Source organism: Eretmochelys imbricata, chromosome 20, assembly GCF_965152235.1.
Source record: "Eretmochelys imbricata isolate rEreImb1 chromosome 20, rEreImb1.hap1, whole genome shotgun sequence".
In the NCBI taxonomy this organism is placed as follows: domain Eukaryota; kingdom Metazoa; phylum Chordata; order Testudines; family Cheloniidae; genus Eretmochelys; species Eretmochelys imbricata.
In genome coordinates, this window is record NC_135591.1 from 5,122,190 (window position 1) to 5,145,796 (window position 23,607).

Consider the following 23,607-nt stretch of genomic DNA (forward strand, 5'->3'; position numbering starts at 1 on the left):
GAAATGATGGCAGATTCTCTCATGGGCACATAAGATGGGCACAGTATATGAAAGCAGAGTAGCTAAGCTGACAGCAGGTAGATAACTTGGAACAGCCCTGAATGAAGAGTGGGAGCTAGTCCATCCTTCCTTCACCGAAGTGTCCATTCGTGATGATCATTGGTATGTTTCCTTTGAAAAAAGGCAATCTGCATTTTGTTGGATGCAAATAGGGTCTGGTGGGGGCGGTCCAGCTCCCTGGATATCAGCTGAAATTAGATTGTTCCAAGCAATATATTTTCTACCAGTGTCTGCTGGCACGGGGGGAAATGGAGAAGCCTAAATAAGCTGTCTAGACTCCAAGCCCTTTCACTTGGCTAAGCAAGGATCTGCTGGCTGACTGCAATCTCTACAACGGCTTCTAGGTAGGGGTCTCCTCGCCTTTCGCTTATTCCAGCTGGCTGACTCAGCCAGCCTGTGAGGAAAGGATGATGTCAAATACATGAGAGGAGGTTGGAAGGTGGTGCAGTTCTGGAGACGAGCCTTCTCTTGTTGGAGATTTTTTAAAATCTCCAAGTTTTGGCCCCAGAGAAGGAAAGAGGTTGGGCGGGTGGGGGGAGGCAAATCGCTCACAACTAGCCCCAAACTGTCAAAAAAAAGTCTGTAAACGGGAAGAAAGGAGAGCTGAGCCCCCACCCTGTACAGCTGGCCAGAGGAAGAGAGTCTTGTGAGGGACTGTTTGGAAGTGTGGCAGAGCCCCTGTGCAGAAGTCTGAGCTGCCCACGGTATATACTGGCAGATAGGTGCAGCCCGATCCTATGGTGCTGGGGGAAAAGGTCAGGATCTAGGGAAAACAAGAACTTGCCTGGCTCTTATTCTTCGGTGCTTTGTATCTTTCATTGCACTATACAAGCACTCTCAGGATTTCTTTTTTAAAGAGAAGAAATCCTACCAGTCTGCACATCTAAATTCAATCCCTAGTAAAATAATGACATAACCAAAGAGAATACTGATCTGCACACACTCTAAAGAGAAGAGCACTCAGAACAATAAATAGCAGATTTATAAAGAATGCATCAGGCGAGATCAACTGGAATGTATTTCAGAATGAGACCTCAGTTCTGCAACTGGATCTCTGTGGGTGAACCCTGAGACTCTGGGCAGGCCTGGGGAGTCAAGAGCAGGATCAAGGTGTAGTGGGTAAAGGGAATGCAGCTGAGGTGTAAACACAGCATATGAGCTCTAGTGAAGAACTAGATTCAGCAGCTCATGTAATCTAGAAATTTAGATCTAGAGTAATTGCAAACCATATTACTGCAATGCGGGGTTGAGAGGGTAAATGCACAAAGGCCAGGAAATTCTACATTATGGTTTCTAGAACAGCACGGGAATTAACAACTACATACTATCATTAACAGTGACCATCTCTTTTGCTGTTTTCCAGAAGTATCCCTTGGTGATTTACAGTCTGCACATATAAGGACCACTCAAGCCACTGCAGGAATGTAGCCACATACACATGGCAACAACTGTGCATAAGCAACAACCCAGAACAAGTTTTTAGGGAGGGAAAGAAAATGCATCTCTCCAGTTGAAACTGCATGAGGAAATTTATGGGGGCAGAAATTTAATTTTTCCAAGTTGCATTTGGTCATGACATTTGGATTAAAAGGGATAAATCAAATTGATATAGTCAGGTATTTTTAAAATAGTATAGCTAAGAGTCTTCAGCTCCTAAATCCCCCCACCCCCATAAATTTCTGTGGATTTAGAATGTAAATTTTAAAATATTTTTCCCTCCAAGATCTTCACAAACAAGAAGAAATTGACTGACTCTGAAGGTAAAACATTGAAATCGATGACACAATGTGTTGCTACAGCCACACGGTTTAAAAAAACTGAAAAACCAGAGAAAACGTTCCCCTCTAATCTTTCAAGTTCTAGGCATTCTTAGGTGAGACTTATAACCATAGATAAAAAGATTTAGTAAGGTTGATTTTTAAGTGGTCCCTTTATCACTCCTATTCTTGAGAAAACGATACTGAGATTTGTAATGACCATAAAAGGTAAAGACCTTAGTTTTACATCTGGGGGCTAGTCTACGCTCGAAGTGTTACAGCAGCATAGCTGTGCCGCTGTAGCATGTCTGGTGAAGACGCTCTATGCCAAGAGGAGAGAGCTCTCCTGCTGGCATCGTAACCGCTTCCGCGAGAGGCGGTAGCTATGTCAGTGGGAGAAGCTCTCCCGCCGACATAACACTGTCCATATCGGCGCAACTGACGTCGCTCAGGGTGTGGCTTTATTCACACACCTGAGTGACATCAGTTATGCCAACATAAGAGGTAGCGTGTACAAGCCCGAGTCAAAACGCAGAACCTCCTAGTACAGTCCAGGGTACTTTGCTACCAGGCACTGGATTTATGAAGGAGGATAATCAAAAAAACAAGCTGAATAACCAGCATCACCTTCTTGAAAGATCTCCCATCCAAATACTGACCAGGCCAACCCTACTTCGCTTGCAAGGTCTAATGCACAGCTACCATGACATTCACATACCCCAGGCCCCCAAATAGCAACACAGAGCACAACTCCCATGACATTCACCCAGCTATAGAAAGCTGGGGAACCATTATTCATTCCTGGCCATTTGACCTTCAGCAAATCACCGAACCGCTCTATGCCTGAAAATCGTTCCCATCAGTAAAATGGGGCTAAAAATTATTTAAAAACTCACCACCTTCAGGAAGCTCTAAAGATTGAAAGCATGAAAGGGTCACTAACCATGAATAGGACCTCCGTCCCCTCTTCCCGGTGTGATCCTCCCAGTGCATTCAACCAAAAAAGCCTCCTAAAAGGAAACAAAGGGAAAAGCAATTATGGCACGGGCATAGAATGAGCTGTAATTGCACATTGCTACTGTCGATTCCAACCGTGCTGTTAGCCAATAGGCTGAAATCTTGGATCTCTATCTCAAATCCCACCTATCCCATTAGCCAATAGGCCAAAATCTAAGGCCACTATGTGGTAGCTTAACAGTTTTGTTAGCTAGCGATCTAAAGAGCTGGGTCCTCATCCCAAACCCTAAATGCACTACTAGGCAAAACCTCCTGACTTACTTGATCACATCTCAGTTGTAGCCTTATTTACCAGCCTTATTTACCAGATGTTGGTGACTTCTTGCTATCGCAACAGCAGTTAAGTCTGAGACCACTGTATTTTAAGCCCATTTTCAGAGGTTTTATGTTTTTCTCATAATTCTTCCTTTCTCACGGATTTCTCTCATTCAGACTGGAAATAAGGTGTAAATTTTTAACAGTGAGATTAATCAATCATTGGAGCAATTTACCAGGGTCATGGTGGATTTTCCATCAATGACAGTTTTTAAACGAAGACTGGATGTTTTGCTACAAGAGCTGCTCTAGGAATTATTTTGGGGAAGTTCTCTGGCCTGTGCTATCCAGGAAGATAGGCTAAATGATCACAATGGTCTCTTCTGGCCTTGGAATCTATGACTCTCAGCCTAGCTACTCAAAAATGGAAGAGAAGCCTTGTAGCTATTTTTGTAGTGAGTGAAGTTATTCTGGCATATGGAACTCAGAAAGCACTTGGAGATCTTAAGGGATGAAAAGTGCTAAATACAATCAATATTATATTGAAAGGGATTCCTAGCTAGGCATTTATATTGCACTTGTCTCCTTCATGTCCATATTTCATTTACATAAACATTTACATTATAGCAGATTGTTCCAATTCTAAATATGACTCACTCGGTGCAGAGAGAAACCAGAAAGGATTTCAGAAAAAGCACAAAACACATCCCCTGCAATACCAGAGCGCATCACTTGAGTGTGCTGTGACTCTAAAGAGAGATTTAGCTACCAGACCAATTTAACCCTAGAATAAGAACTACATTAAGGGACATAGCAGCCTGAGTCCTATATTCAAAAGTTGCTTGAGTCTAAGTCCCACTAATTTTAAATGAGACCTGGGGACCTCTGCACTTCAAAGACTTCTGAAAATAGGACTTGAGAACCTTTGCAAGTTTTTGCCTTTTTGTACGCTGCTGCATTTGTAACCCTGCTCTAATGACCCAGCTTCTTGGTATGGGAAAGTGCAGGGGCTGATTCAAACTGGATTCTTTATTTCTTTTCTTTTCTGGATTTCGCAATACTTCAAATGAAAGCTCCTTTCAAGTCTCCAGACTCTTTGGGCAAGCCTGTTCGCACTGAAGGTTGCACATATATCCAAGAGTCATGCTCACAGGCACGACAGCAGGAACTGATTTTCAGCATGAGTCAGAGAGAAAAATATCTTAGCCCCAGTCCAGGTTGGTAACAGAAGCTAAGGCACATTCATGCCTTGAGATTCATTAGGGACATAAATTACATGCCCAGACTTTCATCAGGAGCTCTGGTGCTCAGCACGAGACACAAGCCACCCACCACCTAGGGCATCCTGGTTCTTAATGATCCTCTTGGGAGAGTGATATATTTCGTGGTTTTTGGAGGGTGGGGGGAAAGCAGGAAGAATGTGTCAGTCTGCAATGGAGGAGCTAGGTTACCAAGCTATTTGACACGAACAGGCCACGGTAAGTACGTGGGCACTAGGCTTGCAAAATCCAGAGCGGAAACACTGGGTTCATTCCCGGAGATGTCAACAGGTGCCATCTCTCAAAGAGGCAGATGTTGGATTCTTGACCAGAATCCATCTCTTTAATCTGAAAATCAGTCCTGCTTTCTTTCTTTTAGAGAGATTGTGATGGATTGACAATTTCCTGAAATATCCAGAGCAAATTTAATGTAGTTAAGATTAAGTTTAGTGAATTAAATTAAATCTTACTGAATTAGTGTTTTTGGCAGTCATTGTATTACAAATGCAAATGTTTATGTACTATTGTGAGATTTTACAGAACTTCTGTAGCAGAAAGACAAGACTGTGTTCATCTTTGGAAGGAAGACTAAAGGTCTTTTTGGAATAATACATGAGAAGTGGACTTCTGCAGGAAATATCTTGAGGTGAGGAGAATACAAATTTTCCCACTCCAAAGCCAACCTTTTGAAGATATGCCCTAGGGAAAAGAGATCCTTTGCATACTTCCTGCTCCTGGAAACTCCTGTTCAAAGACCCCTGAAGTGTACAAAAAGCAACTGAACATGTTATGAGTGTGCTTGTTTGAAGCTGAGTCTCTGATGAACTTGTAACCACAAGGATGCCACTAAGGAAGGTATTAAAAGACTGCACCTGACAGGCCTGTGTGAGGGTTGGGATGATCTCTGATAAATCTACTAGTATGCGTTTAGGTTCTTTTATTGTGTTTTAATAGGTTTTCTCTGTAATCCTTTTTACCTTAAGACTGAAGCAGGTTTGCCTAGAAAACGGTGTGCGATCGCTTTTATCTGTAGTACTTATACTGTTACCCATCTCCGAAGAGAAAGCAAGAAGGCATCCTGGGACAATCTGACCGTGCTGGGAATTACACAATAAAGGCAAGAGAACGGTGTAGTCTGGGAATACCCTGGTCAGAAGAGAGATGCAGCTCTCCACCACAGAAAGGCGACAGCCGGGGGAGCTGAAAGCAGAGAGCAGGTGCCCTTGCTGAACTACTGAGGGGGTATCCAGGTGTAGCTGCCCTGCACTGTGACAAAGATCACAGAAAAAGTAGCAGCAGAGAATCTGGAAATAGCTGGAGTGCTCCGATGTCTGTAATTTATAGGTCAGTGGGGGGGAAGGGAGGGGGGCGTTAAGACTGAGTATTTTATGGAAACTCCTCTGGTCTCACTGGCTGACGATCTTCTGGCAACGGATGAAGATCAAGTGTCCATGCTCATTCTTTTAGATCGGTCAGCGACACACCTAGGAGCCTCGACAAGGAAAGGCCCAGGTGCTCCTGTGGTTCCATTCCCTGGACATAGAGAATAGCATTGTGCAATAGTTTGCATACCCTGATGGACCACTTATGTAGTGCACCCACATGGTTCTATTTCATCACCTTTCTGTTCAACACAGGTGGTTCTTAGAGAAGATAGTGAGGCAGTGGACTACAATGTCTTCAGTATACCAATGTCACAGCTCCATGTGTTTATTTCCTTAGGCCCAGATATGGCAGAAGCTCAGATTCCCCAGTGTCAAGCAGAGGCTGGGTTTTGGGATGAGAGTTAGCAAGGTTAGGCCAACCCCATATAAAACAGAAGTTACACTGTGGGGAAACAGCTGGAAGAAATGGTGGCAACACCTGCTCCCTCAACTAAGAGGGTGTGCCTTTGACCAAAACACAGTGGGAGCAGGGTCCTGCTGTATCCTTAGCTGTTTCTGGATGTTCAGCTACTAGTTGTGGCCAAGAGCATGGCTTTCTATCTATTCTCGGAATCTTAAATTTCTCATGTGTTACTTCATCATTTAGTAAGGGACAGAAATATTTGTAACATTTAGACAAAACAGTGACACTCAAATACAGATCAGCTACTCACAACAGTATCCTGCAGGCTTCGTTGTTTATTCCACCCATGGAATCGTAATAGGTGATGGTTTTCTTCCTGAAGTCTATAACCTACATAAAGAGAAAGACTTGTTAATAATACAGTAAACAAAGTGACTTCCTCTTTCCCAGGACATATATTCTGCAAATCTAGAGCTGTATTCACTGTAAAGCAAGGATAAGAAAAAAAACTGACAGGAATTTAGACCATCCACAGGGATGTCCCTTGAAATCTCAAGGATTTCTCAGAGGACTTTTCTATCAAATGATCCTTTTATGGCCCCCATTACCACAGTATCAGTGCACCGTGCAATCTTTAACATATTTATACTCACAACATACCTCTGTGGGGAAGGGCAAGGCTATTATCCACATTTTTACAACTGGGGAAATGAGGCACAGAGAGACTAAGTGACTTGGCCAAGGTCACACAGGATGTCTGTGGCAGAGCAGGAAATTGAACCCAGGTCTCCTAAGTCCAGGGCTAGCACTTTAACTACTGCACCACCCTTTTCCTCAATTACTATTCTACTTACTCCTGCTCTTAGATTTCACATGCCTATTGTTATTGTAAGGTAGCAGGAGGTTGCTTAATTCTGCACTCCCTCCAACTGGGCTACATTTTTCTGGTGCTGAAGTGCCAAGAACTGCATGCAGTATTCCAAGGGCAGTAGAGAGAGAGGACACATCTGGTTTTGCTGCTCACTATCACCACCGCTGCTTTTCCATGTTTCTCTTATCAACCTCAGGTAGGTTTGGACAGGTGTCTCGGAGGGACCACGGAGGTGTGCAGGTACAGCAGAGGGCTTAATTTGGCCCACAGAACCCTTTATTACTGGTAATCATAAATCAGAGTGAAAAACCTTGACTGGCTGTCAGAGCGTAGGATGAGTTTGTGGGACCAACGGTGAAATCTCTTTATGCAAAAACTGAGCAAATCTGACGTGAATCCCAGAAAGACAAAAATGATGTCACCTCATTTTTACAGAGCCACTTTTTAGGTTAGAATCACGCTTTAAAAATTACAGATATTTTGTGGCCCATCATAGAATTCCCGATCTTTAGCCATGAATGTGAATTTCTCAGTGTATATCTGCCCAGTGCACAAACCACAAAACAGATGGGGAGGTTAAACGAATTCATGCTGCATCTGTTCCAGCTATTCATTCTTTTTAATACAACATTAAACAAATGAATACTCACGGCTAGGCACCAATGGACTCCAAGATGAATAGGCACCAAGAGAACATCCACAGAGAAAACATCCACCTTTTTTGTCCACCGTTTCACTGCTTGGTACCCAGCAGTTTTTAATTTGGTAAAAAAGAAGGTATTAAATGCATGAACTGTTGGCAACCCCTTCTCTTTGCTTCGTTCCATCAGCAAATTCATGTAGAAATTAATTATCTGGGAGGGAAAATCATCCATGTGTGTTGATAACTTTGCAATAATTACTTTGCATGCACGTGAAAAAGTGAAGTTTTCTGAGCAAAAGAATATTTTCTAAAAATGGATTTCAGAACTTAATGTTAATGACTTGGATTTTGAAATTTTGTCCCTAAGCTCTACTAAGTAGTAGTTACTTCTTCAGAGTTCCTACAGCGTAGCTACAGGTACCCATTCTGCACTGTGGACTACTAGCCCTTACGTTAAAATTTAGCAAAACACTGCCCATTCAGATTATCCACCATCAGCCCACTCCTTCCTCAGTAGCCTTAGAGAAGAAGGGGGGCGGGGGGGAAGAAAAGGTGACAAGGCTACTTACTAGAGCAGAGCAAAAAAAAAATTTGAATAGTAAATTGCTGAAAAATGAACTTTTTGGAGCACAGAAACTAGTTTTGAATCTGGGTCAAATTTGGTGGATTGTTTTTTTCAGCCAAAACTGAAGGAAAAAAAAATCAGAAATGTTGACTGGAATTGACATTTGACATTTCATTGGATCCAAACCATTTTTTTTTTTTTTAGGGGGGGGGGGGTGTTAAACTGAAAAGTCAATTATGCGCTTAGCTCTCGTTACTACCCAGGGCTGTATGAATGCAGTAAGCTAGGGTCTGATTTTAAAGCGTATCAGCTATTCTGCACTACCTCTCCATGTGGACACACTCAGCGTGCACTAAAAGTGCCCTCGGACAGTTTAGCTAAGGGCACTCAGTGTGCAGTAAGAGTGTCCGCATGGAGAGTTAGTGTGGAGTAGCTACTGCTTCCCCCAGAATCTTTTCACTTTTAGAAGTAAGGAACCTGCAGTTGTGTTGGTGAAGGAGTTACCTCATCATTAAGCCAGTTCAGGTTGTTCAAAGTCTGAATATCTTTCCGGGTTATCGTTAACCGAAAAGCTTCGCTCAGGATTTCATCCTGGTTTCCACTGCGGAATACGCTCTTGATTTCCTTCTCCATTTCCTACAGAGGACACATATGTGATGGGAACAAAAAGGAGCTTCTGATATTCCAGTCCCACAAACTCAAGCGTTCTAGCTACCTAAACTAGTAAAGAGCTTTCCCTTTTCAATGGGGAAAGGGAAAGGCTTGGTCCTATGACAGCTCCAACAAGCAAAAAGAACCTGGAATGCTGAGCTCAGGAATCCGGCACAAAAAACTATGTGGAGACAAGGCCTAAATTAAGAACACGCCACCAGACATCTCTGAATGATGTGACAATGACACTGCAGAAGCACAATGAGGATTTGGGCGTCTGGTTAGTTAATCCCACTGGAAAAATACAAAACTGGCTTGAAGCAATGGCAGCAGGAACAATACTGGGCAGAGACTGTCCATGTGGAAGCCCCTCTATTCTTTGGCTTCATTGGGATTCTGGAATTTAGGGCCAGAAAGGAGTCTGACCTCCTGTATCACACAGGCCAGAGAACCTCATCCATCAAGACCTGCGTCAAGTCTGCAACTCCTGTATGAGCTATAGCATATCTTTTAGAAAGACACCCTGCCTTGCTTTACTTAATGAATAGCTTTTAGTGTACTATTTTCCCTTCCTCCCCATGGTATTTTGAATCAATTTCAAGATCAACATCTGCCACACAGAGTGCTTCTCCAAGACTTGCTAATTGCCTCAAGTGTTAATAATCTATGCAGATCTACCTCTGTGATTTCAGGGAATTCCTCTTCATTATCAGCTGATTTAGCATTCTCTTTCTCTTCTGGGAGAACTGTGACAGGGATCTCTTTCTCAAGAGGCACTCGAAGATTCAAATCCACTGGATCCTGTATCAAGTGTTCCTGCTCCTGCAATCTCTGAAAGAGAGATCTTTAGGTTAGAATAACAGCCGAGGATTTTTGTGGCACCTTCTGGGCATTAGGTGTCCAATTCCCAACCACTGTCTTGGACAGAGGGACTCATTTTAGAGCAACAGATTCTGGTACAACAGGGGTCGGCAACCTTTCAGAAGTGGTGTGCCAAGTCTTCATTTATTCACTCTAATTTAACGTTTTGCGTGCCAGTAATATATTTTACATTTACAGGGTCCGGCAGACGGAACCCCAGACCAGCAGTGGGGGCCGGCGGACGGAACCCCAGACCGGCAGCAGGCTGAGCAGCTCAGTCCGCTGCCGCTCTGGAGTTCTATCCACCGGCCTCTGCCAGCCAGGGTACCGGCTGCCAGCCCCACTTAGCCCACTGCCGGCCCGGGGTTCTGTCCATCCAGGCCAGCAGTGGGATGAGCAGGGCCCGTGACCAGGACCCGGGGTCGGCGGACAGAACCCAGGCAGCAGAGTGCCATAGGTTGCCGACCCCGTGGTAGAAAGTCAAAAGGAGCAATGTAGTGGGTGAGTCCATGCACTGAAGGCCCCTAATCCCAAAACCCTGTCCCATGACAGTCAATAGGAGGAGCGTTTTGGTTCACGCCCTTAAGCCTTTGCCTGTGGAGACCTAGATTCAAATAAGCTCTGTACCTTGGCTAGTGAGGGAGCAACACAGGTCCAATGATGCCAGCTGGCCAGGCAGGCAGAGGCTAGAGAGAGATGCTTATGGGTAGCGTTTGCCCCAGACACCAATGGCCTCAAAAGGGGAAAAGGGGAGATAAAATCCTTCCACCTCCCTACAGTTTATTTTTTGTTTTGTTTCCTCATGACCCCTTCTGATTTCCATTTTCATTTGTAATCCCCTCTATTTAGCACACATTTATTTGTGATCCCCAGTCCGGCAGCATAACCACTGGCTCACGCTACTTCCAACTCTATATATTTTAAGCCACCAACTATCTGGAGAACCTGGGAGGCAGCTTTAAACCCTAACGCTCTGTGCTAGATATGCCCAGATGTTTCACCTGGCTCTGCAGCTGCAACGCCAAAGCTTTCTGCTCTTCTATTTGACGCCATCTCTCCCGAGCTCGTGAATCGTAGACGCTGGTTCTGTAAAACAAAGACGTTGGTACAAAGAGCGTGTTTGTTGCAAGTGTTAAAGAGGACCACAAAAGGAAAACAGATCGTATTAAACTACTACAGCCACTGGGTTAGCTTCTTGCCTACATTAACAAATTAACTGTGCACAGCTCGGGCACTATGGAACATATTTTGTATTATCTGCAATTCATGTTTACTTGGGTGGCTTAAACAGTTCATATTCTGGCAGCAGCAAAGGGGTTATGGATACCAAGTACCTGAAATACTGAGAATTTTTCACCTTCTGTTACTTACTCTCCACCAGCACAGAACAAACAGTGCAGATTTCAGGCAGGTGGGCAAACAATAAGCATCTGTGAGCCTAGCTAGCTCAGTCAGTAGAGCATCAGACTTTTGGAGGGTGGTGAAGCACTGGAATGGGTTACCTAGGGAGGTGGTGGAATCTCCTTCCTTAAAGGTTTTTAAGGTCAGGCTTGACAAAGCCCTGGCTGGGATGATTTAGTTGGGGATTGGTCCTGCTTTGAGCAGGGGGTGGGACTAGATGACCTCCTGAGGTCCCTTCCAACTCTGATATTCTATGATTCTATCTCTCCGAAAGACAGCTGTGTCCTCTCCCACCCCACCTGTCTCACTACAGCCCAAGAACTTCCAGAGAGGGAGCAGTGGTGGTTTGCTTTTGTTTTTCAAGGCAAAAATGGGATGAATCAGGTGTCTCTAGCAGGAAGAGAACCATAGCACAGCCCAGAACCAAGCAAAGCAATGGGAATCAGCGTCACTACAGCACTTAATGCATGGCTTACTCCTGCAAAGTGCCGAGTCCTCTGGCCATGATCCAGCAAAGTACTTCAACACATGCTTGACTTTACAGTATGTGAGTGTTCCCATTGAAGTCAGTCCACATGCACAATGTAGCTTGTCACCTAGGGTGACCAGATGTCCCGATTTTGTAGGGACAGTCCTAGTATTTGGGGCTTTTTTCTTACCTAGGCTCCTATTACCCCCCACCCCGTCCCAATTTTTCACGCTTGCTATTTGGTCACCGTATTGTCACCTGCCTCACTGTTATACGTTGGAAACATTCTGTAGGCATCACAGAGGAAGTGAACCTTATGAAGGGAACTGAGGGAGGATAAGTAACTCCTGGGAAAAGTTTGTACAAGGCTTAAGGGGATGACATGGGAGAAAGCACAGAGGTACTTGAGGGAAAAGCAGACTAACAGGTAGAAGAAGCTGGTAGAAAGGCAGCTGTCAATGCTGTGATAGATCTGATAGGCTGGGAGGAGCTAAATTGCAAAGCACCTTAAGGTGAAGGTCAAGAAGCTTGTATGCAACGTGTGAAAGATAGAGCCGGGGGATGGATTCCATGACAGAGGAGATATGATTGAAGCTAGGAAGAGGGCAAGATTCTGAATGGACTGAAGGGAGGCAAGATTGCAATAGTCAAGGACATAAAGGAGGTGAATGCACAAGACAAGACATCAGATAAGGGCCTGGATGAGAATTTAGCCATCTGGACAGAGATGGGTGCCAGATATACAAAGTTATTTAGATAACTAAAGCTGCAGACAGGTGTTTTTGTAAATCACATTAGGTACCTATCTGCATCTTTAGGTGCCTACACACCATGTAAAACTGGTCTAGATCTTAGAGATGTTAGATCATTTGTTGACCTTCTGAATAAAAACAAACCAAAGCAAACGGAAAGAATCAAAATGTGAGGAACTTACAATTCTTTGATCCACAGTTCTGCTTGGAAGAAAGGGAGGCTAAAAGAGGGGGAAAAAACAAGACAAAATGTGAATATTGCTCTACATGGACAGTAGACAACTGTTTTAATTGCTCACATAACAAATAATTGCAATCTGAGTATGCCCATGACCCTTGGATGAAATGTGAAAAATTTAAGACCTTCTTTAGCGTTAAGGTTCAAGTCAATTACATGCATACCAACCCAGTCATGAGAGGAAAGGAAAGTTCAACATAAGAACATGATCAATCAACATAAGAACATGATTGCTGCGCCACAGAAGTATCAACAGAAACAGGAATACACAAAAGTTCCTACAGCAACCTGAATTATTTCTCAGAGGACAAATATTTTCCCCCTAGTTTATTTTAAAAGTAACTTCAGCCCTTCACCATCAAATGAAAGTTTAATATAGTATTAGCCAAAATTATTGGGTTAGTGGGCCTTTTATTGCAATCTGTAACAGAAATAACAACAGCAATACACTTAAAAGTCAGATCAGCATAGCTATGTCAGTTAGAGACGTGAATTTTTACCAATATAGCTATGTACGTCCTAGTGTAGATAAACCTATACCAACCTCAGAGTGCCTTTGCCAGTTCAAGGAGCTGACAAACTACATCAGCAAAAGCACCTTCACCCCAGTACAGCTGTCACTATACTAGGAAGGTTTTGCCAGTTTAATTATGCCAGCAAAACTTTTAAGAGTAGCCCTGACCTTGATTTTCCAATGGGGGTTGCTAAGCACTTTGGAAAATCTGACCCTTCAGATTCTGTGCTTAAGATTTTATACATTGCAAAGAAACCATTTCTACATTTAACTTTCTGCCAGGATATCAGCTATGATACAAGCTGGGGGAAGTCAGTTACACGGAAAATATCAAGCCTACAAGGGGGAAAAAAAACAGTGGGAAAGCAAACTAAAAAGGTCACAGTGTGATGCCATTATGAAGACAGACAATGCTATTTAAAGAGGTATATGTAGTGAAATTGCTTGCAGAACTAGGCAGGTGAGAGTATTGCTCTGCACATCACTAGAATTGTGCCACCTGGAATGGTCCTCCCAGGCCCATACACATCAATTTAAGAAGTGAAAAGAGAGACTCAGGAAAATTAAAACAGGTGACAAAGATGATACAAGGATCAGTGCATCAGACACTAAGGAGAGAACGGGGGAGATTTAATTCATGTAGATTCAGCTGCAGACTCACAGAGACAATGCCACAGTCTAGAAATGAATTCCAGGAAAGGTTTCCACTGAAGGGAATTATTCACAGTCGCAGAAGATAATGACATAAGGAGCAACAGCCTGAGCTAAGCAGAGAAATGTTTAGTCTAGATATTAGGAAGCAGTACTCAACAGAGCAACTGGGCAAACTCCAAAGGGAGGTGCTCAAGGCACCGTCACTGAAGACTCAGGGACATGCTAGATGTCCGTGGAAGCAGTGGAGGGAGGTACCCTGCAACATGCGGGTGATCGGACTAGATGACTAACCTAGTCTTATGGAAAAAATAATCCAAGTGCAGAATCTGCGCAAGTTGGCAGTGATAGAGCAAAGAAACAGCCAATTAGCCAGAGGCAGGAAGATATTTTGAGAGTAATTAACACCCTTTTTTATATGTGCCATTTTACAAACTTACCTTGGAGTCAGAGTTCTGGAATCTTTTACCTTGAGCACAATGACTGAGTCGGATCCTACCCAAAGCAAAAGAAATAATATTAATCAAACCCTTGCTAGTTTTTAATATACTCTCTATGCAAATTTCTGTTCCTTATGCCCCATTCTCATTCTTAAAACAGGTTTTCAGTTTGGATTCAAAATTCTAATCTTCATTTTAAACTTCAGACAGGGATGTTCAAAGGAAATTAAGGGAAGTAGATGCCTGATTTGGGTGCCTAATTCCCTTAGGTTCCTCTGAAAGCTCAGCTTTAAAGGTACATTAGGTTTTAGATTACAGAAACAAAAGATTAGAAAATCATTGATGTTGTCCTAGAAGATATTAGTGTTGAAAACTAACTTTGTCTCAAACCATAAAAATAATCTAAAATAATACATAATTGTAACAGGCAGAGGAAGTATGAATGGCTTGAAAGAAGGGAGAAAATAGAACAGAGGAGACTAGAACTACAATGGGAAATAAGATAAGCAATGGGAAGGGAAAGAAAGGAGTAAGCTGTATGTTTGCTGTATTGTATTGCCGTATTTGATGCAAGAGCTGCTGCTGTGTATTTAAGCTGACTGGATGCACAGAGTATTTGGAACAAACCTGGAAGGGTTTTGTTATTTAGCAGGTTCTCTAGAAGACACATTTGTATTGAAACCACCACATTTGGGACCTGTGGTTTTGATACACGCCAAAGACAATGCAGTTTTGTAACCCCCTATCTATTCTTAATTTCTCAGGCTTTAAAATGTAACGAATAGGTCAGGGAATAGGATGGTGACAGAATCCCTCAATTTACCTCTCTTTCCCTGCACTTCCCGACTTATAGCCCATTTCTCAGGAGAAAATATGCATTGTGCATTATTGTTTGCAACATGTTTCAAGTCCCATGGATTAGGAGTGCCACAGAAAGACAAATATATGATTAGGCGTGTAGGCAGTGCCAGCTAAAACTGGCTGTCAAACACTTTCCATTATATGCTCATTTTTGAATAGCTATAGCTGTCTGAAACATACATCTTTTGGGAATTTTCCCTGCTTGGTCTATGCTTCCAGGTGACGTGTGGGGGATAAGCAAATTGCCTGCAGCCATTTGTAAGCTGCAAGATGGTGAATAAGGAACATTTCCCCCCGATGTATAAAAAAAAATTACTGTGATTTCCTCCTCCTCTCCCTTCCACGAGGGGCGGGAGGTGAAAATGCAAGACGGCTGAATGTAACACTTCCAAGAGCCCCTAAGTGACTTAGGAGCCTAAATCCCACTGATTTTCAATGGGACTTGGGCACTTTTGAAAATTTTATCCTGAACCTTAGACAGCTTTAAAAATTTCAGTCCAAAGGGAGATGGATGCTTTTTTGGATTTGAAATTGCAAGGGGTCTGGAGAGATTTTTCAAAGACACAAATGGCAGGTTGGTGCCTAACTCTCATTTGTGCTTTTGAAAATCATCTCTCCTTGGCTACCCAGCTCCCTAGGAGACTTTGAAAATGTCACTCAAACTTGAAATCTGGCCAAGGCATGGCCCTACAAAAGTAGCAAGCACTTGGCTAATTTTTTCAAAAAAGAACTGATTTTCAAATAATCCAACTGCAGACATTTGGAAATATGCACTGCTGCAAATATTCAGAAGAAAATTATTTTCCATACTGGCAAGCACATTGCCCCAAAATGCCTAGGGATTTGCTCCAATTTAAAAAAAAAATAACTATATGAGGAGAGATTAATAAGACTGGGACTTTTCACCTTGCAAAAGAGATGACTAAAGTTGGATATGATAGAGGTCTATAAAATCACGACTGGTGTGGAGAAAGTAACTAAGGAAGTGTTATTTACTCCTTCTCAGAACACAAGAACTAAGGGGTCACCAAATGAAATTAAGAGGCAGCAGGTTTAAAACAAAAAGGAAGTATTTCTTCAAACAACGCACAGCCAACCTGTGGAACTCTTTGCCAGAAGATGCTGTGAAGGCCAAGACCATAACAGGGTTCAAAAAAGAACGAGATAAATTAATGGAGGATAGGTCCAATCAATGGCTATTAGCCAGGATGGGCAAGGATGGCGTCCCTAGCCTCTGTTTGCCAGAAGGTGGGAATGGGTGACAGGGGATGGATAATTTGATGATTACCTGTTCTGTTCAGTCCCTCTGGGACACCTGGTATTGGCCACTGTCGGAAGACATGATACTGGGCTAGATGGGCCTTTGGTCTGATGGCCGTTCTAATAATCTCCTTCAGGCAAAAGCCATGGGTAAACATTTTTAAAGCACTTATGTGACTTAGGAGCCTAAGTCCCATTGATTCTCAATGGCTCCTAAAATGGATATTTTACTCAAGCCTGGAAATATCAGTGCAAAGGTGAACCTTTCCAGAAGTTACAGAAATGGGGAATTATAACAGAAGCTATTTGTGACCTTCACTATAGCAATCGCTACCAAGGACCACAAAGATATGCTTATGTTGACATCTACCTTTTAGGCATTTTGAACAAGGAAGCGATTTAATTGGTCTTCACACATTTGCTGCTCCTACAATTCAGCAAAGCAACTACAAGGACAGAACAGGACCTACCCCTCCTCTCCCACTAGGGAAATAAATTAGATCCAAGTCTCTGACCCGCAAGCAAAACTTGGGATGAAAGCGAGCAGTGAGCTCTGGTTTAAAATGTTATTCAAACCATTATTTGTTACATGTATTGCAGTAGCGCCTAAGAGTCCCAGTCATGGGCCAGGGCCCCATTGTGCCTGGCGCTGCGGAGTGGGGAAACAGAACAAAAAGGTGATCTCTGACCTATACATTTAGTTGATCTCAGTGTATTTTTACCTTCAGACTGGGCGTTGGATGCTGGTAGATTATCTTGCTGATGCTGAGTGCTGGTATTATCGGACTCAAAAGTTACATTTGATGGATAACTGGATACAGGGTACGGTGGTGGCTTGTGTGATGGCTGCTCCTGTGTTCCCAGAACACTAGCTGACTGGCAGCCTGGAGCGAGGCTGTACATTTCAAATGGTTTTGCATTCTTGCATGGGGTTTCTTTCACTACATTTTTACTGGAACTCAAACATCTGGACCTACACACAAACAGAAAATTAAAGCTCCCAAAGAAGAAGAATTGCACCATGGTACTGACCCTCAGTTGGGGAGGGTATTTCATATACTCACAGGTGGAGGAAAGGCGAGGCTGGCTTGGATGTTGAGAACTGTTTTCCTGTGACCACCTGAAGCAGCTGCCTGTAGATCTCTCGCTCTTCCTCTCGAACTGTCTGCAGAGAAATAAGCAGACACTTCACCACTGCCCTAAGACTCAAGTCAGGCTTAACAAATACAAACACTATCAATAATAGTAAGTGAGCAGGAGCAGAGACAGACACTGTGGATTACATACACTCTGCTGGAGCAGACACCCGGCACACACACACACACACCAGGGGTCTCAGGAACTTACAGAACTTAAGCGCCAAGGATCAGAGAGCTACCAGGGCTAGACTGATTGCAGAGCTTGCAAACTCCACAGGAGTAAGGCTGCAGTCCGAACTTCTGCCTAATGGAAACTGAAAGTACTTCAGATGCAGGCACTACTCCATCTATAAAGGGGAATGTTGACTCTAGTCTTCAAAGTGCGCAGGAACCCTTGCTCAACCGCTTCACATCTCACAAGGCTAGAAGGGCCAAATCAGGTCTCCTGAGGTTCTCGTCATTTTCCCCCTCCTGAGATCTCAAGGGGAAGTTATCACTCCGGTTGCAGCACGATTTTGAAAGGGGTATGGGTTGGAGTTCAGGAAGAAAGCAGCACTTGAACATCCCAGACAGCAGCATACAGTGCTACCCAATGGAAGTTCTTGTATTCAAACTTAAGTCTCCACTGCTTGTTCTTACCTCTTCTGCAGTGCTGACAAATCTCCTCTGGGTTTTCTTGGGGCTCAGCAGGCTGCGACGGCATGAGGGACTTGTAACGGGCTTGATTGGAAACGTTTTTTCATAGGCAGATATGTGGCAATGATGGTTTGACTTCCCTACAAAACTATTTGACATTCCACTGTGGAAAGAGGACAGAATGTTAGTCTACAAAATAAGCATTACAATCACAGACACGTACACATTTTCCCAGAAACCCCCTCAAAGAGCCTGGGAGAAAAAGGAGACCGATGCAGGGCTGGAGCAACCCTTTTATTCTCTCCCTAGATTCCTGTATGCAGCAAGAATGCAACAGAAACTCTCCCCCCAGGTAGATCAGGGAGCAAAGAGAGCCTAGGGACACAGCAAGAAACTGGATTCTCCACTCTTCTCTCCAAGGACCTGGGATGGTGTTTAAATGCACAGAGACTGCATTTCACTGCTGCCACCGGCATGTGCACATAGAGGGGGACAGGAGGGGCTGGCCTCCATTTGGGACTGTTGATCTCCGGCCTACCCAGATGATTCTTGTGAACATCAACAGGGATGCAGGAAAACCCTTAGAACTTTTAATGCTTTTTAAAAAAAAAAAATATTTGGCCATCTTCTTTAAAGGGGGATTGATCAGAAACTGGCATTTTGTGAAATTAAAAACAATCTAAAATTAACAGACCCCACAAGCACCCCTTTAAGCTGATTTTACACTTAAGTACAGTTTAAAAGTCTGGCCCCCAGATGGCACAATGATCCTGATTAAAACACAATTCTGAAAGTTAAGATGGAAGGTATCTCCATTGCTGCTGGTCAGAGAAGAGAATTAACAGCTGCTTCACTGGTCTTGTTCTCACCTAGTCATACTTTTTTCCATCTCTCTCATCTCGGGCTCCAGAGAGTAATTCATGACCTCACTTTGCAATTCAGATATAGTTTCAATAGCTACTCTGTAGGAATTCCCATCTGTTCACAGTACTAAGTTTTTGTACTGGTATAGCTTTGTTAGAGATGTGCTTTTTTAAACCAATATAATTATACCAGTACAGCCCCTAGCATGGAATGCGTATACCAGTATAAAGCTGCCTTATATGGGAATAAGGTACACTGGCAGAAGGCAGGTTTATACTGGCATAAATACCTCCATTCTAAAGGGGGTTGTACTGTTTTAACTAGACTGATATAGTGAAAGTGTCACAACTTGTGTGTTCAGATAAGGTCTAAAAGGAAATTTTTAAATGCACTCAAAGTTGGGTTAAACCTGTTCCCTTCTGAGTCTCTCGTACTACTCCCCCACCCCCGACACCCTGCTCCCGCCTTTCCCCCCCATTGGCTGCCAAGTGACGATAGAATGGCAAAGAATGACCATAACGCAGTCATGGAGAATGTTTCTCCAACTATTATTTGATTGGGACCTTAAGGATCTGGGTGAAGGGCCCCTCCCCCCCAAAAAGGCTATGCTATGCAAACTTTCTAAAGATGACAAATTATACCGCTGTGGTGAAAAGATTTTCAGATATATCTACCATGTATGCAGACAGCAGCTAGAGCCCAGGAGGACCTTGGCCTCTATGAGGACGCAAAAGCAGAGTCACATTAGACACCAAATCACCACTCATTCAATGCTATACTGAACTTTGTTAAGATATTGAAAGATTTGGGATTGCTTATCAAAGGCTTTTAAAAGATGCTGCTTGGGTGTCAGAGGGGGCAGTAAAAACTCCACAACACACAACTTAAATGAATGGTTTCTAATGAGGATCCTGTGGAAGTATGTTAAAGATGAAGCAGAACCATACACACCTTGGAGTTTTGCGAGTGTCGAGATACAAGTTTCGACTCACTCTAGGTTTCTGTAACATAGAACCCAGGGTGGGTACCAAACCCCTCCACTGTCCGTTGGCACTTGGTCCCAACATTCTCAATTCTCCCGACACCCGGTAACTCTCAGAGGATGGAACTTCTGCCGGGAGAGAAATATTGAACAGTAAATAAAGAGCCCACATACTCAGCTCCAACTATTCAGCATTAAATATTAAAGGACCTCAGGTATCACTTGACTTCAGTGACTGTCTGCATGTGTAAGAATTCAACCATATGGAACAGCTTGCAGGATCAGAGCCTGAAGGATGCTTTTAGAAATATCCACACTCCCCATGCCCCCCTCAAAAAAACCAAAACAAACAAAACTTGCACAACTCAAATGGCTGTAAAGATTTTATTCTAACTTTCCAAAAACATAACTCAGTCCTGGGGTGAGAAAATGGGATATTCAGAGGAACCTGGCTAACTCCCTTTGCAAATCCCAGCCTAAGACAATATCTGAGAAAATATTATGAGTGACAGAGCAGGAGGTGCCAGCTCAGCCTGAGCTAAAGTGTTTTAATGCAAGGCTATAATTTCTGAGCACTTAGAAAGACACTTCCTGTGTAACTGAACTGACTCCAAATAAGCATGTTTTACCTGAGTAGTAACTTGGATTGCATGATGCACTTCCCGCAGAGCATGTAAAAGATCTCTCCAAACTGCCAAACTTATTTGGTAAAAACTACACAAAGAGAAAATCAAAATTAACAACTGTTAAGGTTACTATTTAAAGAAAAATGACACCGGGGCATGAAAAATAAAGCTACACTACTCTAATATCTTCTGCAACTTACTGATCTATGACAGTGTGATCATAGGATGAGTTGTAATATAATGTCAACACTTTTCTGACAACTTGGCAAATTTTTGAGATGGCTCTATCCACAGGCAGCCTTGCAAAATTCTACCCTTCTGGGGTGAACTTTTTTTATTATTTTTTTTTGAGATGTCAGTAAAATATTAAGTTTATCATCACCACAGTATGGGGCTGGCAACCAGATTTTGTATCTAAGCTGGTAAATTTTCATAACTATCTTGCAAGTGCACGGTTGTCTCAAAAATAAGTGTATGCAATTTTGTGTAGCTTCCATAAGATATACGTGAGAGTGTGTACACACATACACGGGTATAGCTTTCACAAAATATATATTTGTGTGCATCCATATGCGTGTAGCTTCCACAGACTATGCGTGTAGCTTCCACAGACTACACGTGTAGCTTTCACATGATATATTAATATTAGCGTGTGTGTACACATGCAAGTATAGCTTTCTACATTGATCAGTAAACACAGACTGTACACTCTTTGGTGCAAGAGATTTTTTTTTTTTGGTTATATTTTCAGAGAGTGCTTAGCAAAACACAGCTCAGGCTTCAGATGCTACTGTACTACAAATACTAAAAAGGTTGCAATTTCAAATGTGCAAGATTTTAGAATTCAAAGACTTTTCTGCATCACTGTATTATCATTTATATATTGTGGCAGCACCACAGGACCCCAGTCACGGATCAGGACCCACTGTGCTAAGTGTTGCACAAACACAACAAAAAGACCGCCCCTGCCACAAGTAGTTTACAATCTGAGTGTGAGACAAGAGACCACAAGTGGATAGATGTATAGACAGGGAAAGCATAAGGACATAATGAGACAAAACCAGTCATCATGAACAGCAGCTGTCACAGCATATCAGTTGCCTAATTACTGTGAAATGTCTTGTACACATCACAGCAGAAAAGAGTTTTAAGGAGGGATTTCATTTTGAAACTAGCTCTTCAGAACATTAAAAATAAATCGGACCAACAGAAACATTAAGTCAAAACGATGCATTTCAGCAACTTGAATTGACAGATGTGAAGTTGTAAATGAGTAAAGAGTAAAATGATCCCAAACCTTGTCATCAGACAGTGAAAGCTGATCCCCTGGAATAGCAGTCTGTTGTAGAGGAAAGGCCTTGAATATCAAGTTGTGATTAGCCAACGTTGCGTCACCAGCTTCCATCCTCATAGGATCAGCAATCTCATCTGAGAAAACACAGCTCTGTATTCAATTCTCACAAAGGGCTTTCCAATGAAGCAGGCATTTTCCATGCAATCTCACTTTAAAAAAGTTTCTGTCCAGCTAATGCCAATGAATGATTTAGTAAAAGCACCTGAACATATTGCAAAAACCAAGGAAAAACAGTAACCCCAAAACAAAGGCATAGTACTTTTTTACCTCTACCTAGAAAACATCCCCACACATCATGGAAACACCTGAATACGTTTTGTAACCTTTTTTGCTTCTAATCCTCAGAGATCATTAATACCTCCTTCATAAATGATACAAAGACTCTAAAGAAGCCAATAGAAGTTTTATAATGATGATAAAATAATAAAAAAAACACCCAGCTCTTATGCAATTTTCACCAGTAGATGATAAAATTGTTAGATAGGTAAGAACCATCTACATGCTAGAATATGAGAAGCAGCCTGATCTAGTCGGTAGGGCACTGAACTGGGAATCGGGACAATGGGGTTCTATTCCTGGCTCTGCCCCTGCCCTGCTGTGTGACCTTGCCCAAATCTGTGCCTCTATATTGCCTCCTGCCCTTTGATTGTAAGAGACGATTCCCTGCCCTAAAGAGTTTACAATCTCAATAGAAAGGACCCCATTGTCCGGTGTCAAGGACAATGGGGTCCTAACCTCTGTTGGGGCCTCTAGGCACTACTGAAATACTAATGTTAATTAAAGGGTGTAAATGCCAAGAAGGGAGAGGAATTATTTAGGGTGATACATGGGGCTATAACTAGGGGAAATTACGGGACAGAAAATTTAGGTTATCTGGAAACCTTCTTAGCAGCAAGCAGTCTCACACATGAAGCAATGAAAGCCTCACTGATTAAGACATTTAGTCCTGATCTTGCACTATCCCACATGCTTTAATATCCTTATTTTACATTTATGGGCATGATTCTCCTCTCATTTATATCCTCTTATACCACCGATTTTAGTACACTTACTCCCAATTTATACTAGTGTAACTGATAGCAGAATCTGGCCCTTTTTTCCCTCTCAAGTTTGCTACAGCACAGAACTGATATTGATCCTTCCATACAATTTAAACAACATGAGGAATAAACAAACATGGGACTGAAAGTGCTCTATCATTCATATCAAGCCTGCTCCTAGTTCATACCAAAAGCTAGAGGCAGCAGAAGTGCCTGGAAATGAGACACAGCTTATTGTGCTTCCTCAGTGAAAATGCAAGAACATTTCAGCTGCAAGTTTCTTTTACATGATGTTACACAGAGATAAGGCCCAGGCAAAACACACAGAATTCCAGAGGTTGGGTGCGTCAAGGCAGCACTCAGATTCCCTGTTGAGTTTGGGCCTGTACACACCTAGAGACAGCACACCCTCTCATTTGGCAGAAATGCACAACACTTACCCATTTCCAGACTGCTCACATCACTGATGCTGACGACAAACTCAAGGGAACTGAAAAGGAAGGGAAAGAATACGGTTCACACAACACAAAAGACCTCAAATAGCCAAATCAAGTATGAACCTGATGTCCAAGCAGACACTAGCTTTCCCTGAATGAAAAGAACACAGGGACAGCAGGAGAGATGGAACTTGCTACCCAAAGGTTTTAGAGCTT

At 42.8% G+C, this 23,607-nt stretch overlaps 1 protein-coding gene across 3 annotated transcripts in view; it reads right to left on the minus strand.

Annotated features, from left to right (window-relative positions):
- Positions 1-23,607, minus strand: part of SENP1 (SUMO specific peptidase 1) — a 32,819-nt gene that overhangs the window by 7,453 nt on the left and 1,759 nt on the right. Inside the window, exons 2-16 of one of the 3 annotated variants that reach the window (XR_013348466.1) lie at positions 23,395-23,444; positions 21,858-21,988; positions 20,564-20,648; positions 19,904-20,063; positions 18,092-18,251; positions 17,378-17,478; positions 17,036-17,286; positions 14,193-14,247; positions 12,532-12,570; positions 10,729-10,813; positions 9,545-9,697; positions 8,720-8,851; positions 7,658-7,861; positions 6,447-6,526; positions 2,761-2,827 (exon numbers count right to left, since the gene is read on the minus strand). Coding sequence is in view for 2 of the 3 variants with exons in the window: in XM_077838502.1 (XP_077694628.1) it covers positions 6,447-6,526; positions 7,658-7,861; positions 8,720-8,851; positions 9,545-9,697; positions 10,729-10,813; positions 12,532-12,570; positions 14,193-14,247; positions 17,036-17,286; positions 17,378-17,478; positions 18,092-18,251; positions 19,904-20,063; positions 20,564-20,648; positions 21,858-21,988; positions 23,395-23,398 (1,640 nt within the window). In the remaining variant the exon portion in view is untranslated. The remainder of the gene's footprint in view (positions 1-2,760; positions 2,828-6,446; positions 6,527-7,657; positions 7,862-8,719; positions 8,852-9,544; positions 9,698-10,728; positions 10,814-12,531; positions 12,571-14,192; positions 14,248-17,035; positions 17,287-17,377; positions 17,479-18,091; positions 18,252-19,903; positions 20,064-20,563; positions 20,649-21,857; positions 21,989-23,394; positions 23,445-23,607) is intronic. The other 2 variants (XM_077838502.1, XM_077838503.1) reach the window with 2 other exon arrangements.